Consider the following 19,400-nt stretch of genomic DNA (forward strand, 5'->3'; position numbering starts at 1 on the left):
TATTTTCGTAATGACATATTTTTCAACCTTCCTTTTCCAAAATTATTTATATATGTTGAAACTTAGTTCTGGAGAAGCGAACGTCAGAATGAATAATTTCCAGTTCCAAGAGCAAAGACATTATTTTTTGTCTTTCGACACATACTGTAAGGTGGTTAGTATTTATCAATGTGACCGCTTTTTTAACAACAAAAAACCAAGCATCGTAGGTGCTCCATTTTTATCATATCTGCTACTACTAGTGTAATGCAGGAATATAATATTATAGCTGATAATTATACCATAAGGAAACTGAGCCGGAAGGTCTCCAGATGTGTAGGGTGTGGCAGATATCTGGATCTATATTTTATATTTATTATTTCAGGAGATCGAACTTTATGGGAAGGACACGCCATTCGATTGAGGCGAGGTGAAATGTTTTATAACTTTGAGATCCAAAAGCGAATGATAAGTTTTACAGAAATGTGAATATTATTTGATTATTAACATTTTATTTAATTTGGTGAATTACTTTTTTTATTTAAATTTTTTTTGAGTAAACTTTGTTATTTCCTTTTATCATTCATTTGCAATTTATTCAGAAAACCATCTAAACAAATACGGGATTCAAAACTTTGACAATAGAGAAATTAAGCAGATGGGCAAAAGTGAAAATTAACATCGTTATGTAAGATACCATGTGGGTGGCAATAATTCCAGATTAACATATCAGTTAGTTGATAACACACTCAAGGTAGTGGAGAACGAAAAAGACCTTTGGGGTTATACAGTTCAATGCGAAATTCTCTGAGCAGTACAGACAAGCTGCAAGCTTAGCTAATGAAATTCTGTCACTGATATGCAGGAGTTCTGCCAAGGACAAGAAGATGAATAAGTCAATAGTCAGGCTCCACTTGGAGTCGTGAATATAGCTCTGTAAGCCTCATTTTAGGAAGGATGTAGGTCTGTTGGAACGGATGCAGAGAAGAGCAACGATATTAGTCAGGGGCACAAAAGGACATCCTTATCAAGAAAGACTGGTTCTGCAAATTGCAACATCTAGAAACTATGCAACTATGTATGTACCCGATTGAAATGTTTAAGGCTTTAAATGGATTGAATAAACTTAATTCCGATTGAATCTTTACCCTTTCTTGGATGACACATAACTTATAAGGGGAATTAAGTTTAATTTGACAAATGATGGTTTTGAGAGAGAATTGGATGGTTGAAAAAAAATTCTATTTGGTTGTTTCCTTGCCCTTAGCACAATGGATCTAAGCACTATTCCCTATACTGTCTGGAAAAGGCCTAAATCTGAATCCCTTCAATGACGCGAGGAATTTTTATCGGCCAACGTGACTGACTTACTCCCTATCAGGTGAGAACAGAATGATTATTTTCTTGCGTTAACTTGGGTTTTTCATCCAGAAAAAAAAGAGGAAAATATGCAGTTTACAGACACAATGTACTGCAAATTACAATATCTAGAAACTATGCAGCTATGTATGGACCTGATTTCAATGTTTAAGGCTTTAATGGATTGAATAAACTAAATTAGGACTGAATCTTTACCCTTTCTTGGATGGCACATAACTGTCTCATAATTTTAGTTACTTTAGCGCTTAACACACATACACTTGAAGTTTTGGAAGTGGGTGTTTAAAGAAGAATTAGACGAATTATTAATGGAGCAGATGGGAAGATGAGAGGGGTTTTTTACCGATGCTGTATAAGAGCTTGCATCATATTCCACTACTAATATGTGAATTTTATGCATTAAAATTTACATTCGTCGATACGTACACTACAGTTTATTACTATCCATCCGCACATTCGGATGGATAGTAATAAATTGTATGGAGTATTGTAATAAATAGTATTTACTTACTATTTGCAAATACGCACGTCCCTTTTCTATAAGCAAAAATTGGTGAGTTCTCAGTATCGTATTCGTCGTGGCAGTTTGTGTGTCGATCTCAGTCGGAATTTTGCAAACACCCGAAGGTAACTTAATTCCAAGGTAAGGTAAATAAAGTAAACTTTTAGCCTTAAAATTTAAGCAATGAAAAAACGCTGCAAGCCCTCAGCCAGTGTAACAGAACATTTCGTTGGCTACTATAGTATTATAACGGAAAGCGTTTTCTCTGTCTGTTAATTTTCGAACCATCAGCGATAAAATAACATTAAAAGCATAAATCCTGTAGCATAAATCATTGGTGTGTAGATTTGACTATGGTTTCCCAGGGTTTCATGCCCAGGTTTGTATAGAGCACACTCCTAGAGATGGTGAAAGGATAGCCCATCTCCCTGTTTAGCCATCTGAAGAGCCATTATTCAACCCCCAGATATCTCTTCAGTTGAGTAGAGGAAGCTCCTGACCAGAGTACCGAAGCGTAGAGCGGTAAAGAGCGGTACGGGTATCAAATTTCTTCGGACGTATTCCAGGAGGAACTCTCGAGGCCTAAGGCCAACCAACTCTTGCCGGATTGCCCAGTACTCCGCAAGCGTTTTTAGCCTGGCCATCTTGAGGTGGTCTTTGAAAGTAAGCCCATCATTCCACTTCAACCCCAAATCCATGTGAGAGTGAACCTTTCTAATGGCGGTCCCATTTATTGCGAGCGTAATTTCATTAATAGTCTTCCTTTTTGTGAAAGTCATCTAAGCTGCTTTTTGAGGATTCAGTTTAAGTTCCAGAACAGTACTATCTGATTTTCATAGGCGACTTCCTCAGCTTTTGCTGGATCATCGGATGTGACCAGCATCTTAAGAACATCAGCATATGAAATGAAGTTTAGGTGCTTCGCAAGGATGGGCTCTAGTGCTGCGGCAAAAAACCATGATGAGAGAACTCCCCCTTGTGGGATGCCGACACAGGTCGTGGTGGTCATCTACAATCTGTGATCATATTTAATAAATATTTTCCCGTTGATGGAGGATAGCAAGAAGATTACCTTCAATTCTGAAATAATGCTTCAGAATTTTAACTAGCTCTGTTGTGCTGAGTGTATCAAAAGCTGCTTGTATGTCTAGGAATAAGATTTCAAGTTGTGTCTTTGAGTTAAGGGCTTTTTGGATTGCCCAGCTGGTAATTAATAGATTTGAAAGCGTAGACCTCCTAGGAATAACAGTATGAAGATGCTGTGGACGCCCATTGAAGCAGTGATCGACTAAGGTGGACTGTATTGTTTTTTCAAACCCTTTAATAGTCCACATGAAATAGAGATGTCACTGAGATCTTTTGGTTTATTAGTTTTTGGCACTGGTGAAGTATAGTAGACATTCCATATTGTCAGTGTAATACCAGTCTCGAGGATTTGGTTGAAGAGGTGATGTAACAGGTCAATTACATAGAAACTACATATTTCGAGACTAAAGAGGGGAAATCCGTCGGGATCAACTCTAGATTTATTGGAAAGGCTATTTATTGCTTTCATAATCATTTCCCTTGATACCTTAACATGCGCAAGCTCGATCCTGGCCTTATCTGTTATGGCCGCAACAGAGAGGGGCGGATGTTTATGCTGGTCCGAGTGGAAGGTTGCCTGTGTCCACAGTTTTATCGTTTCTTCATCCATTTCCACCTGACGACCACGTGTGGAAACGATACGCTTCGAATGCCCAAGTTTTCTCTGGTATATATATACAATGTGCCTTTTTGCCGAACACGCAGGAAATTCGCTCTTTGTTGTAAGCAATTTGATCTAACATGGAGCCAGACTTTTTCCAGGTTCTGTAGGCTTTTTGCTTTTGATTAAAAGCCTCTTTCGTTTCGGAGTTGAACCACCACTTAGTGTTTGAGGAGATTTTATTTGTCTTCGACGCACCAATGAGAGCAATGTGTCTCAATTCGTTAGAAATGGCATTAATTACCTCTTCCACTGGTTTGAAACAGAGATTATTCCAATTAAATGCTTTAAGTTCAGTGAGGATAACATTTGGCCTGACTAGGTTGGTTGAAAACGTAGTTACCGTTTGTACTAGGTCCGCTGGTTTGGTCGCAGCGACTGAGGTTGCAGGTGCCTGCGCAATTTCAGACACTATTGGTAGGTGGTCCGACACGAATTTGGAGTTATGGCGAATGATTTGTATTTGTTCCAAATTGTGGTAGAGGCTGTCCAGGACTTCATTTCCTCTGGTCGGTGGTACATTCAGTGGAATGAGCCCCCAGGTCCGCATGCTATCTTCCATGTCTTGCCTTGCATCCTTGTACCTTGGCAGAGGCAGGATGAAATCTCCTAAAACGATTGTTTGGATATTAGGGCATAGATCCATGAGATAAGATCCTCTCTGATTGATGAGGTGTGTCCTGGGGAGATACACAAGGCAGATTTGGATCCTTTTTTCATTTTTGTTGAAAATTGCAATGATTGCTTCATAGTTTGATATTTGCTGCATAGTTTGATGTTTTATTTCTGTAGACATGTATTTGCCTGAAAGAGGTCTTGCAGAAGATGGCAACACCACCTCCTCTCTTATCCTTTCTGGAGTTTGCAATATATTAATAATGAGTGGATGAGAGGAGCAATCCAAGTTGTTTTCCCTCATCAACCCATGTTTCCGAGATGCCAATGAAATCAATGTCTTCCTGGAGAAGCAGGATTTGTAAAGTATGTAGCTTGTTAGCAAGGCTCCTAACATTTTGTAGGAAAACTGTTACTGTCGTTTGGGTTACATCCACTTGTATCTTGTCAATTGATTGCTATTGGTGTACACTAGGGGCCTTGTGGTTGGTATCTTTTTTGTTTCGATGAATGGCTTAATTAAGGCACCTGTCAGCCACACTGCTGAGTTGAGCACCACGTGCAGATGTGCCCGAGGGCAAGTCAGAACAAACGAGGAATATGATGGGTATTTTGTTTTAATGGCTCTACCATCTACCTTTACGCCAAGCCCTATGTACAGGAAGCTTTTTATAGCAGTTCCATGGACGTTTATTCCATGGACGTTTCCGTGTGTTTAGTACGCTTAGTAGTTGAATTAAGGGAGTCTGGATCTGGCATGGTGCATCTGGTAGACCTGTCCACATTTGTGCTAGCAACTGCTGTTTGAACGACTTGTGCATAAGATCTGGTGGGTCCCTTGGCGTCAAACCGAGGTTTATGTACTGCTCGCTTGGCAGGGGAAGAGAGCGCTGAGTTAGGGTCTCTACAATGAACGCCGAAGGCTCGTCCAAGTTCTGTCGAAGGGGTAGTTGTTAAAGAGGAGCTGGGTAATTGGTAATTGAATGCGTGTTACGGGAGGGGAAGACCAATGTGCCCGTTTGTGTGGCATCTGGTCACTGTGATTTTGCTGGTTCTCTATAGGTTGGTTGGTGGGGTACGTTGGACCTGCTCTGTTGTCAAGTTGTCTGGCATGAGGCTCTATCTGTGCGCTTCTCTCCGCATCAGCTTTGCATTTGTATAACTTAACAAGTTCCTGTGAAGATAGGATGTTGGTAATGACCGAGGCATCACCCAGTGTGGAGAGCTCTGTTAGGTTAACTAGGTCCGTGACCAGAAATGTCAGATCTTTAATTTGTTTTCTGAACAGAAGTAGCTCATCTCTAATTTCCGCGTTCTGAATTTTGAGTCGATAATTATCGCTCAGAAGTTTTGCCAGATTCTTTTTCATCGGTTTCACCATATCTTCAAGATTGTGCCCTTGAGGAGACCTACTAAAGTTGTGAGGAGGAGGATCCCGGTAGGTAATTTCCTGTGTGGGATGAATGGTTGATGTGAGAGGGAGGGTGGTTGGAACAGTTTTTCAACTCTTCCCTAACAACAGGAGTTTCGAGGTAGCATGTCTGACTAGCTGGCTTCATTCCCGTTCCTTGTTCTGTAGAGAGAAGCTGAGGCTCGCCTATAGTCATTCTTTCACATGACTCTTTATCCAAATCGATGTCATCCTGCGCGAGAGCTTGTTGGGTGGAGGGGATTCTTTCTGATGCTTCATTATTATGGAGTTGTGTAGGGCTGTTCTTCTTCTCAGACTCGACAGAGTGCCTGCCACTCTTAGACCGTTCAGCGGCAGGTGAACTGCGTTGGCAGGCTATTTTCGAAATCTCAAGCTCTTCGAGTGTTTTCTGACCTGATTGTGCGGCGCAATACATAGCCTCATTGTTGCTGATTAGCACCTCACACGGAATTTCATTCTCATTGACAGCTACGTGGTCCTCTGAGTTGCATAGGGTAGCAGGCATGAGACTATTGTTTTCTTCGTTGGCTCTTGACGGAGACGTCGACTTCTCTGTATTCGTGGAATTATTAGGTTCGGTTACCTTTCTCTTCGATTTCGACCTTTTATTTAATGGTACTTTCTGATTTACAGGTGTTTTGCATTCTTGGCATAGGTAGGATTTTCGCTTCGCAATTGTCAATTTCGAAAGATTATTGACAAAGCACGCCCCGAAGCTAAGTGAGTAGCTGACACATTGTATCGTAAGCTACGCAAGCTTTTGACATTGGCTGCAAGTGCATATACCGGGGGACATGCCTTTCTTCTGAGTAGGACTAGGCATATTTAAACTCTGCCAAGTTATACTGTAGTGGTATTAGAATATCTTTGTTTCCGTGATTTTAGAACTTAAGCTCAGAATGCGAGTTTTCAATACAATTCGCCACAGTGACAATTAGCAGATTTTCTTGAGATTGCAAGCCTTTAGGCGGTGGGGTAGAGACCACTTGGGAATTGACCGCACTGACTGATTAAGGGATTTAATCCAGTAAATTGTGTTACAACCTTGATCTCTGGTGGTTCTACATTAACCGTAAGCCGTACTCGGGAAATATTTCACTGTAGATATGTATTATAAACTACAGAAAAATGACCATAAAGATTTACCTGTCAGAGATAGTTGTACGATAGCTCCATCAATGGGTCGCTGACACTGCAAGGAATCTTCTGGTATTAGATTCATCATGGTGCACTGTTTTGAACACTGTTTTTGGTACTAAATGCGGAGTAACCAAATGCATGACCGCTCAGTCAGTAGGAAACTAAAGTGGATGCTACCTGTTCTGTCATTATAAATACTGTATCTTTCAATGCATGAAGCATTTGCCTCAGTTACAACCATCACAATGATACGAACTGAAAAACAGGGAGGTATGTACCTGCTGAAAATCATAAGACAATTTTATTAATAGCAGCTTCTCATAGAAATTGAACTGGATGCACAGAAGTGTTTGGTACCAAGCTATGTAGGTGCACTATAGCCACAGCAGCTTTTGCGCCATTAAACACCCATACGACAAATACACACATACCCAAGCTATGTACGTTGAGAACCAACTTTCTTCTAGTGCAAATGCACATTAATTTTACCCAAGAAGTTAATGTATACTTATGGTGAACAGGGTGCACTCTAACTGTTCTCCTGTATTGATTTATTGTAATAGAATTTTATGATGCACTCCACCAATTAGCTTGAAAGTGATAGTATAGTTATTCTAGTGCGGTAAAACCACACACCGAGAGGCCACTTTATTAGGCACACATAGCAAGTGGGGACCCTCCTTTTGCCTTTAGAACTGTTCTGGTTTCATTGTAGCAAGTATTCGACGAAGTGTCGAAAGCGAGCCACAGGAATACTGGTCCATTTTGATTCAATGGCTTTCCACAGTTTTTTCCATGTGAATAGTTGCGGATCTGTGATCCGAAGAGCCCTTTCCATTTCATCTCACATATTCAACTGGATTTAGATCTAGTGATTGGGGAACGACAACCAAAATCGGTCGAATTCATGACGAAAATGGATGAATTCACTGTGGTGTTTCATTGAACCAGTTCTGTACAGTTCTTGTCTTGTGACATGACGCGCATTATCCCGTTGGAAGAACCCATTCACAGATGGATAATGCACAACAGCCATGAAAGGGTGTGCCTGGTCCAAAACAATTTACAGATAATTATGGTACTTAATTGCTACTCACTGGTATCAAAGGAATCAATATGCGTTATAAAAATACTCCTCACACCGCCATCACTACCGTAGATGGTTGACAGTTGGCAGGATGGACTCATGGATGCGTTAGACAATAGCGGTGCTCGAAACGCCGATCCCACAGTAACCGTTTTTATTTAATTTGATTTATTATTTTTTTTAGTTTTGAGAGTGAAATCCGGTTCGGTCGTCGGCTGCGACATCCTATCCATGAAAGTTAGGATGAGTTGCATACTGAAATGTCTCTTTGATAACTGTTGTTATACCAAGTTACAATTTGACTGACTGGAGCTTTTCTATTACCTTGCACAAGCCTCCGTTGGTCTCTCTCATCAACAAGCTGTTTTCGACACAGGATCGCCGTTGGCTAGATGTACTTTGTTATTGGACCAATCTCGATACCCCCGAGATACACTGGTACATGGAATCCCAGAAGCGTTGCAGTTTCCGAGATACTCATACGGCGCGTTTAGCGCAGACTACCATGCCACGGTCAAAGTCGCTTCAGTTTTTCGTCTTGCCCATTCGCGTTCTGAATTGCATAAATACCCTTCTGTTTTTTTTATACCACATGGTACGGAAACGTGATGCTGTTACTGAAGGAGCGCTCCATTTCATTAAAAGTGTACCTAATAAGTTGCCACTCGATATATAAAGTCCTTACTTAGTAGAGACAAGTAACTTTGGAGTTTAAAATTTCCCTTGTACGGAAGTTGATCCTGATTCATATTTAGCTTTTCTGTTATGGTATTTAATTTACCAATATTTTGTAAAGGCCTGTTTTGATTATACTTTCTGCTTCCATGAAAAGTTTAATGCCCTTAATAAAACAGAATTATTACTAATACTTAAAGCCTCATTTATCCTTTTTTTAACCAATTTGGTTAAAAAAAGGATTAATGTACAGGCAGGGAAGTCGAGAGCTGTGGCGGGCCCCAGTGCCAAGACATGATGGGGTTACCCTTCCTTGTCTTTTTATAGGTATTTGTATGTGTATGTCCACGTGAAGATGCAAAGGTTAAAAAGCAACAAGTCAATTGTAACACATTCATCAATATGTTAAAAAATAATAAAATAAAAACATTTTTATTATTTTAAGTTTGTAGCTTTGTTGCCGATTAAAAATGAATTTCATTACTTGAAATGTGCAGGTCTCGGCCAGATTCTGTGAAGAATTGCGGACCCGAGTACTGTAGTCCTCTAATGTTCGCCCCCCCCCCTTCCTCTTGTCGGGCCTGCTTAGAGGCAAAGTGGCCTATAAGAACTGACTTAAAATTAACTGTATCTGGTATTCTGAAGTATAATTACCTGTTGATAGATTACAAGGGATTTTATGCTGCACAGGATCTGGCACTGTTGTGGAAACTTCGTTAACTTGTCTATTTGCAGGCTTCCAGAGCTCATAAAGAGTTAATCCTTTGCTTGTTTCCATTTATAGTGCCACCAGAAAGAGAAACAATAAAGTCTATTTCTGATGGTATTCTGATCATCAGAAACGGACTGAACGCCCATTTACAGTTTTGGTGGAAAGCAATTTGGGAGATCATGAAGTTGAAACTACAACGATGCATTTCAATCTTATCTTCGAGGGAAAGTCTATTACGTTTCCCCTATTTTAACCATTCAGTGTATTCCTGTAATGATTTTTTTTACTGATTTATGAGTCATTCCTCTCTTTATTTACTTCGTAATCTGTCAACAGGTAATGTCCTCCGAGCTCCTCTATCAGTTGGCAGCTAAAAATCTAAAAAAAATTGCTGTTGGTGAAGAATGAGGTTAGAATTCCAATCGAATCTCCTTTATCAAATTAGAGGAAATGCAACTGGTCTGTTGTTTTTGTTTCTGATTTTGTGTCTCAGCAATCAAGGTCGCAAAGCGTGAGTGTGCTGTGTCTGTAAATTGGATGTACTCAATAATCGCTTTCCTTATTTGTTGGATGAAAAATATCCTTTGAATGAGACCGACTAACATGGCCAGTGTGTGAAAATAGCCCATAAGAGAACTTCCCCCTCTAAATGTAGGTAGGTGTTGTGATGCTACAGTTACTCTTCCCAATTTATAAAGTTTATAATGATTTAAATTTATAATACACGCATATGAGCATTTAAAGAATTTACTACTGATAAATACCTTTGATTGGAAACTGGTTATCCAATTATTAACTGAAGTGCACGAGTTTTTTAGAAATTGGATAACCAGTTTCCAATCAAAGGTATTTATCAGTAGTAAATTTTTGAAATGCTTATATGCGTGTATTATGAATTACCAAACTTTAAGAATTAAAATAAAACTAAGTTTTTGATACAATATTTGTGTCTCGTTCGTAGTATGTATCTCTAGTCAAAATTCCCAAAGTGAAATCCAACTACTGTGTAAATGTTTTCATCAATTAGATGTCATTTTGAACGTGCTTAAAACATGCAGTATAATAAAGCATTTCGAGTCACATCTTTCTGTAGATTAGGGTCAATGAATGTATTGTATTCGTGGATTACTGGCAGTAATCAGATACTGGAGAGCCAATGTCAATTGAAAATAAAGTTTCGTGGAAGTTATCATGTAATCCATTCAGACTTCAATTTTAATCTTTCGTTATCATACCTATTGCAAAATGACATTAGAACTAATATTAAAACCTAAGATTATTTTGATATCTAAGCGCGTTTCGCGGAGTTCGAAAACCCTGGAGATGTAATCTGCATTTCCTCAACACGCGCTTCTTTCCGATGCGCTTGTGAAATCTTGTTAGTCACCTCTCTCTCTCTTTCTAGCATGCGATAGATGTCTCCCACTCGCTTTCCTAATATATTAAGGCCTGATGTTCGCCCACCCCTGAAACCGGCCTGTTGGCCTCCTAATGGGGACAGTATAAATGGAAAGGCGAACTCAGTGTCGCGTGGTTAGAACACAGCGGCTGATGAGAACCAGCAGGTAGTCAAGGAGCCATTGCCGCCTTTCTACCTGAAACACCGCTAGTGAACTACCTCTCGCAAATCCTGTATGACGACCTGGCGGCAAAGTAACGAGAAAGAGTTACCCACGCTTTTCTTAAGGGACGACTCTCCTTATTTGGCTGTTAGCCGCATCATCGGCTAGTAGCAAGTTGTTCTTCTCTTCGCCATCTGCTGCTTCGAGGAAAGCGGATCTGTGTTCAGTGTCCGAAATACCTGGATGAACCGCCATCAGTCGGGGACTAAAACTTTGCAGCCTTCCTCGCTACATCGACTCGGTGTAATACACCCCGACATCAGAGAAAAGTTGACAGCTGATTTGTGCGTGAGTAAGTTGCAGCACGTGCACCTTAAGGAAAGACGGTTAGCGCTCGGAGTCTTTTACACAGTCATTTCAGGTCCGTCATGAGCCGCAGGTGAGTTCCCGGCCTAATTTGTGCGCTAAAGTTCTTCCGATGGTATTAGTAATGTAGGAATTGGTGTCATGAAACTTGCAGCTATAATTAACGAGAGAATAGGATTTTTTTTTTACCCTTTGTGAGAGTATTATTTAAACGATTGCACGCTGTATATGTTTTAGAGGTCTTCTCTTGTGTTTTCTATAAGCACCTATTGTTTGTTAGTTATCGCAAGCCGATAAGTCATAGCTACAAAAATAGACATCATTATGTGGTTGTGCAGGTATGGTTGCGATATGCAAGAAACAGTAGTTTGCTTTTTTTAAATAGGTTTTTCTTTGTGAAACTTATGATACAGGAAACACAGTTTTCAATATTAAATATTTTCTGTTTGGTTTTCTTTTAAAATATAAGATGAATACATTTCGTTAGTATACTGTAATCATGACATTAAAGAAAAAGTAGCTCACTGGGGGTTTTCTTTAACACATTTCTTCTCCAGTGTAAGTAATCAAAGTATTGAGATTGTTACACCGTGTTCCTAATTTTCTGAAGAAAATTCATTGTTCAATTAATTTATTTGTAAAACAGCATGCCCGTCCGAATATTTTTGAAGTGGAGGGAGAATTCTCACCCCAATTATTACGTTGTTTTTATTCTAATACTACACATGCACACAATATTGCCGAATGTAACGGGATACATGAATGTTTCAAAGAGCCTTTTATTGATAAAATATTCAAAAACGCGTCGGCCCACCTTTGTCCTTAATTTCACACTGCATTCATGTAGACTCCAAACCAGATTTTGGTCCATTCCTCCTTCGACACAGCGGTCAGTTCCGCAACTGATTCTGGGCGTGTTGGTCTGGCCTGAAGCCCACGTTTTAGATCAATAAAAAATGTTAAATGGGGTTAAGGTCGGTACTGCGGACAGGCAAATGAAGCTTTTGCATGACTATATCTTTATATCAAGTCATTGCAGGTTGTTCAGTATATCATGGAGAGTATCATGCTGAAACACAAAAGAGCCCTCCAGTACTGTTGTCAGAGTGGAGGAAGAGCGAATTTCCCAGCATGTTAATGTACCGCATGGCATTCATTGTTCCAGGAACGATGACTCAGTCGCAAACCAGGAGAAGCAATCCCAGACAGTGACAGTACCTTCGCCAGACTTCACAGTTGGAACGACATACTCTTGTAAATAACGTTCTCTAGGCATTCACCAGCCTGAAACACGGCTGTCAGATCAGAAAGGGTGTATCGTGATTCGTTGCTGAATAATACAGCTTTGCAACGTTACAGGAACCAATTATCATGGGTTGTGCACCAGACAGGTCAATGCTGTGTATTGCGTGATGCGATGTTTGGTTCGTATGTTACATCCCCTTCCTTATTATCCTTATACTAATACAGTTCCAGTGTTTCATCCCCCCCGAACTCCTGGTTGACATTCGACTGGATCGATGAGCTTTCCTTACTTATCCTTATGGTAATTTGCATTCGTGTAGAATATTAATGAAGATGCACTGAGTTGTGGGAAAATAATTTTTTTAGAGTTTAGTGAACTATAGTAGGCACATTAAACTTATGAAAACATTCCGGTCAGCACTCTGCAAAAGGGGAGGGAGTGCACTGGATGCGACTCACTGGGATCTAGACACAGACGCCCCTTCCCTTTCGGTAAAAAAAATGCATGGTCCTAGTTTCTGGACATATTTTATTCCCTTATCAGAGGCGCTACTAATAAAACTAAAAACGTTAATTTTAATCATGTCTTTAAAAGTGATTTTTCATTAGCGGTGATGTCCATCAAGAAATGAACTATTCCAACACGGTAAATATTTTAATAAATGATCATCGCCTTTATCAGATTGGTGTTCATAGTGCATGTGACAGCTACCTGGATAAAGGCTGTGCTGCATAAAATATTATCGTGATGTATATTACTGTTCGAATAGTTTATTTCTTGAAAAATATCTCTTAAACATCTTTATTATAATGAGGAATATTTAGCAATGAAATATTTCGCCAAGAGTGAACCCTTTCTTAACATGGAATGCGGAAAAAATTATTGTATATTCGAACAAGAAGATGCAGAACTTTTCTTTTGCTGACTGTAACGAATTCTTATTTCTTTTTTTTAAATAAAAAAGATTTCCACAGTAAAGCTCTGCGTTGATTGTCATCTCATAGGTGGGGAAGCACCCACTGTTATTGAACTATGATATCAATGTATTTGCTGGCAAACATAGTTTGCTCAAGGCTACGTATAAATTAAAGCAATACCTTTCCTATAGCGCTGTCGTAGCATGAGGCCTATGCCCTAAATTAACTGAGCGTCGTGTCGCGTCTAAAGAATTTAAATAGAAGCTGTAGATGGATCCCTCCCGCAGATCCATCTGCGGCTCTCGTAGGTAGCACAGTTGGTGGAAAAGACCCGAGTTCAAATCCCCTCAATGACGCGCGGAATTTTCATGGGCGTTTTTCACAACGTTGTTGAGTTAGTCTGTCTCAGGGGCGGTTTTAGCATGGTTTTTTTCTCCTGGAAACTCGGGGTGTTTTTCCAACAGGCAAATCGACCAGAGAACACGCGCAATTTACAGACTGCGCAATATGGTCTAAGTTGCTGACGTGCCTAAAATCCTAGCAACTGTGCTATAACCAGAATAAACCATAGTTATAGAAAGCAAATGTAATTATGAATCCTGTCTGGTATGCTGGATAAGACTGTCTGATGTGGATTAATGGTACCCACGCTTGAAAAACCCCTTAAACGTTCTCCGTATGTCTGGCTTTGCCCAGCCCAAGGTATGTAGGTCAGATGTAACTAAATGCATGTCTACACTACACTGCAAAGTTATATTCTACTTTGTAGATTTAGTCATATTTATCAATCTTTTCAATTTTGAAAGGAGCTAATTACTCCGCAAACTTTTGTTAACGTTACAGTTGAGTATTCTATAGACTATCTCGGTTATTATATGGTTCAAGGTTGCATTCCTCCTGCTCTTTACATTGAGACAAATGAATGAAACCAACCTCAGGTTTTTTTTGTATACTATATGTTGAGGAGATTGATTATCGATATAATTAAAAAAGGTTTTGCAAAGAAAAGTTTAAATTACTTCAAGAACACTGTCCTACATTTCTTTTCCTTTCTTCTGTGGATGGTCTTCGACCATCGCAGATATGAAAGGCAGTAGACTTTGTCTTCAGTAGTTAATGATACTCAAGGTTATTTTCTTATGAATCAGTCTCGTATGTGAATCTAAATCATCCGAGTATCGTATAAGATAATTGGTAGTTTCCGTTGAACCGTGTTCTTGTCCTTTTACCTAGCACGTTGCCTTCGGATATTAAACACCTGAAGCACATTTTTTAAAAATATTTAGCTGGAGATCTTGTAAATTCCAATTGTAATTTATAATGCTATTTTAAAGTTCCAAAAAAGTAGGACCACCTGTAGAAGGTGGCTGTGGTGTATTTGTTAAGCGCCAAAACAACTAAGGTTATGAGACGTCAGTATATTTATGTCTATAAATTGTGTGTATTCTGTAGTCGACTTGACCGTCTACTGGATGAAAAACCCGATTATCCGGTAGAGAAAGAAACCTGCTATTCGTGTCTAAGATTGACTACTCCGGCCACGTAGTGAAAAAAAAAGCACACAAATTCCTCGTCATTGACGGGATTCGAACTAGGGGCTTTTCCACCCCGTATAGGGAGGATGGTAATAATATCCACTTCGCTCACTATCCGCGAGGGCGCTGTGAAGGGAGGAGCATCTGTAATTGACTCTGGAGAAATGTGGTCTAGTATCATGTTATGCGCGTTATACTGCCATATAAGATGTTTCACTACTGTTGAAAGGGTAAATACTTTTTAAGAAGAGGTCCATTCTGTTTCAGCCCATTTAGTTTAATTGTTAATGGCTCTGACGTGTTACCCTTTCCCCCTTACTTCTTAAGGTGCGTGTGAAGTTTCCTAGATTAGTTGGTGACTGAAATTTCACTTTCGCATTACTACTAGTTGCAAGATAATTGAAATATGTCGCTTTCAGATTCATTATCAAGGTGCACTTATTTTTTCGAAAGGTTTCAGGCTTTTGATACTCTTAATTCCATCCATTCCCTGTCTAGGCTGGATTGAGAATTGGACAAAATTTTTGTTTGTGTCAAACATGTCAGTCACGTATTATGTTTTTTTTTTTACAATGGTCAGACTGAAATAAATTTTCTGTTTATATTCTGGGATGATCCACATCTTGTGAACTCTTCTTACTCACATATAACCACAGCAGTTCACAAGATATAAAGATACAAGAGCATTGCCATATTTAGTGGCCATGCGGGATTAAGGCACTCAAGGCAAGTGTGCGTCTTCCCCTCGCGCTTGAGCACTCGCTATGGCGACCTTCTTTTATAAAGTAGTTGTTGACAAAGCTGGAAATTTTACAGTTATTCCTTCAAAGAAAGATCCTGCTGCCAATATAACATCAGACTTAACATCGATTTAAACTTGTACCGTGGGAAGAAAGTTATTGAAAAATACACTCACTGGCCAAAACATTATAAATTCTTTATTAAACATCTAAATGAGCCATCTTTTGTCCGAATTACAGCCCGTACACATCTTGGCATGGGTTCCATTAGTTGTCTGAGGGAGTCTTGTTGGAAACTGCACTTTCCAACATATCCCAGACATTCTCAATTGGAGTCAGATGTGGAGAATTAGGCGACCATGGTAAATGTTGTAAATCTTGGAGATGTTCCTATAACCAGCCATCATACTTTTCCAGCCATTTGGTTGGTGGACACGAGACAGTCTCTGTGCACAACTTTATGAAGTTCTAGCCGCACTTTCACCCTATCATTGGTGCTAAAAAAAATCGAGACTCGTCAGACCACATGACCTTTTTCCATTGTTCCACAGTCCAGTCCATTTTGTTATTGGCGGCACTGCTCCAGTGTAATATTTTGATTTTTAACAGGAAGAAGTGGCTTTTATATAGGCCCACGACTACCAAATTCCAGATTCTTCAACTCCCACCTCATAGGTCAGTTACAAATGCATCTTTCTTTGTCAAAATCGAATTTTACAGTAATTTTCTGCGCACTGGACCTTACATTTTTATGCAGGATTCGCTTTAAATGTTCTCCTTTTAGAGCTGCGTTCTCGTTATCCATTCATTGCATGCTTTGAGATGGTTGCATTTGAAACATCAGTGCATTTCCTTGTTTTCTGAATTGTGGCTCTTGCTGAATGTACTCTAGTAATAACACCTTTCTGAAAAATTGGAAGATTACCTCCCTAACCCATGACCGACACCTCTTCGAGTAAGAGGGGAAATATACATCAATCCTTTCTTCTTTTCAATTTTAATGTGGTTAAATTTTTTTCTTTCCTAATACGGAAAATTTAGTAGTAGTACAGCGCTCCCTTCTAGAATATATGTTCCTCACGGTATTACAAATAAGGAACAAACAAATGCTTATGGACAGAAAATTCAAAGGCTCTAAGTTGCCTCGTACTATAAAGGAATTGATTCAACCTTTTCCCGCTCAATGCATTCTGAACTTAAATAGCGATTTTCATTAGTCTGAGTATAGTATTTCATAATCTTGACGCATTTTTTAAGGAGTCTGCAACAAGCCCAATTAAGAATCATTGCTGCAAAGGACATCAGAGGCTCATTATTGAGAGCACTGCTGATTAGTCGTCTTTTTTGAAAATGGGTACGATATTTATAATTGCATTCCTGAGATTGTCAGGAAAAAAAAAGCTTAAGCTCAAGAGCATTATTGAAAAAAGAATGGTCGTGTTTGGATTAGCTCGCTATTGATTGGTTAGGTGGATATCATCAAGGATACCATCAAAAGCTGAGAAATATCTTGAGAACTAAAGAATGGCGTGTATTACTTGTTAGAGTAAATTAAAGGTAACAGCCGAACTGGTTTTGTATTCTTAGTACAGTTGTCACGCCCTTGAAGATCGCTTACTGGTCAGGGACATAGTTATCTTCACTAGTGTTGTTGACCTCGTTCCAGATTGTCTTAGAATGTTTTTTATGAAATTACCTTTGCCGATTTGAGATCTTAACTTCTCTTTCATGAAACTGTATTATGCTTCATTCCATGAAACTGTTTTCTTGGTATTATAATAACTGTCGGCCACCCTATTTAGAATCAAGGTTTCTCAGAAATTGTTTCCATACCTTTCTTATTACTGTATTTCCATTCTTCATCATTTTGTTCATCAATGCTTGTCCGTCCACATATCGCAACTAGTAGGAGTAGATGGGCTATTTTATGTAATTAATGTTCACGATTTCGAACTTTGTATTTAGTTGCTAATAGTTTTTAAATAATTTAAATACGCATATCCCTTCAAATCTTGCTTAGAGGGTGGGCGAGAGTTCCTTTGCTAGCTGTAGAATTGTTAAAATATTCCTTGACTTCGTTTATGTTTGTTTAACAACAAATATTCTCAAATATTAATACACTTTCTAGTTTTCCAGAAAATTCATTTAGGATGAAGTAGGTTCATGTCTCTGTATCACAAATTCCACTTCGACCTGGTGCCAAAGACAGAATCTAATAGGGTGCCATTTTAATTTCATATCCCATTAGGACTACGCTTAAGGAAATTTCGTCGGAATCAGTTTCTTTACTACAGACAGGATTACAACGGCAAGGTCGTTTTATAATTTACTGCATTATGACTTCCTTCTCGTGTTCTCCGAACCGTACTTCTAGCGTGAAAGACGCAAAGAAAAGGCTAAGAAAGGAAGGCGGGAATGAAAAAAATGATTATCGTGTTTTTAAACTGTGATCACCAGCCAAACAAATTTGAATTGATAACTACCCATGTCAACGATTTTAAAAGATACAACCACTTTAGCTATATCATATAAGATTTTAAAGTGATAAGTATATGGTGCTTAAAACAGCGACTACCGACTTCATTAAAACAACATGAAATGTTGTTTTAATGAAGTCGGTAGTCGCTGTTTTTCTGCATCTGCGAAAAAATGAATTAAAACTTTTCTCGTATTATCCCCATTTTCAAAGAGTACGTATTCAATTCTTCTTTGAATTTTGCCGAAGTCAAGGAAAAATTGGATACGTACTCTTCATGTCGGCCACCTTGTTCCACCTTGTTCTACAAGCTGCACGAAGTTAAATTTCACATTGTTTACTGTTCTTCTCTAAGATTTTGTAGTTATTTCCTCTGGTTCTTGTCTCTGGTTCCAGTGAGAATATTCCTTCCTCATTAATTTTACTAAAGCTCCTTCGAGGCCTTATATAATTTAAATCCGCCTTAATGTATCTATCCAGTTTATATGCTCTAAAGACTATATTCTAAGCCGCTCTTTACCAATCTAGTTGCCCCTCTTTGTACCTTCTCTAGAAGTTCTATGTCTTTTTTAGATGAAGTCTCAGGACCTGGATACCATATATCCCAAGTGTGGTCGCACCATCTTTTTGTAGAGGGGGGATCAATGACCTCCTCTTTACTTGAAAAATTTTGATAAATCATAGACATGTAATCACCTGCTTGCATATTGAACTAAATGCCTTTATGTTGCAATCCAGAAGTCTTTCTCATCCTGGACATATTTTAATTCTTCTTATCTCTAATTTATAAACTATTCTGGGTATCTGTTCCCCAAGAGGAAGGCACTTGGAGAACAGAAACCCAAATACCTTCCACTGTCTCCTATCGTGCAGCCAGCTCCCAATTCACTGATGGGTCTTCCCTGTTATCCCAACCTTCTCTAATTTATAGTTACCTCTCAAATGTCAAAGTTTTTTCGCAAATTCTCTGCTTCATAATCTCATCACAGTAATTTATCAGATTTGTCAGGTCAGATTCCCCTGAATGTAATGTTTGGATGGCCTGCTGCAGTTTATCACGATGAAAGCCTTCACTGTCTAATATTTAGAATTGATTCATTACTAACAGAGTCTAACATCTGTTTTGCTTCTTCAGTAACTGTGAAGTTGCTGTTACATATACACTTACTGAAGAAGTGGAGGAAGAAACATTAGCGAAACCTATAGACCCTGTTATTAATCATTAGATTCTAAACTTTAAACTAGAGGCAGTGTTTTCATTTCAAGTGTTGTATTTATCAAACAACAGT

The 19,400-nt window shown here is 39.0% G+C and overlaps 1 protein-coding gene across 2 annotated transcripts in view; it reads left to right on the forward strand.

Annotated features, from left to right (window-relative positions):
- LOC150078443 (uncharacterized) overlaps window positions 1-19,400 on the forward strand; it is a 225,817-nt gene that overhangs the window by 86,447 nt on the left and 119,970 nt on the right. Inside the window, exon 1 of one of the 2 annotated variants that reach the window (XM_090385015.1) lies at window positions 10,816-11,270. The exons of the other annotated variant lie outside the window; for it this stretch is intronic. Coding sequence (XP_090241141.1) covers window positions 11,260-11,270 — 11 coding nt within the window. The 5' untranslated portion in view covers window positions 10,816-11,259. Of the gene's footprint in view, window positions 1-10,815; window positions 11,271-19,400 lie in introns of those variants that run through there. 2 annotated transcript variants of the gene reach the window in all.

This window comes from Mastigoproctus giganteus, chromosome 11 (genome assembly GCF_048544385.1).
Source record: "Mastigoproctus giganteus isolate SK-2022 chromosome 11, ASM4854438v1, whole genome shotgun sequence".
Taxonomy (NCBI): domain Eukaryota; kingdom Metazoa; phylum Arthropoda; class Arachnida; order Uropygi; family Thelyphonidae; genus Mastigoproctus; species Mastigoproctus giganteus.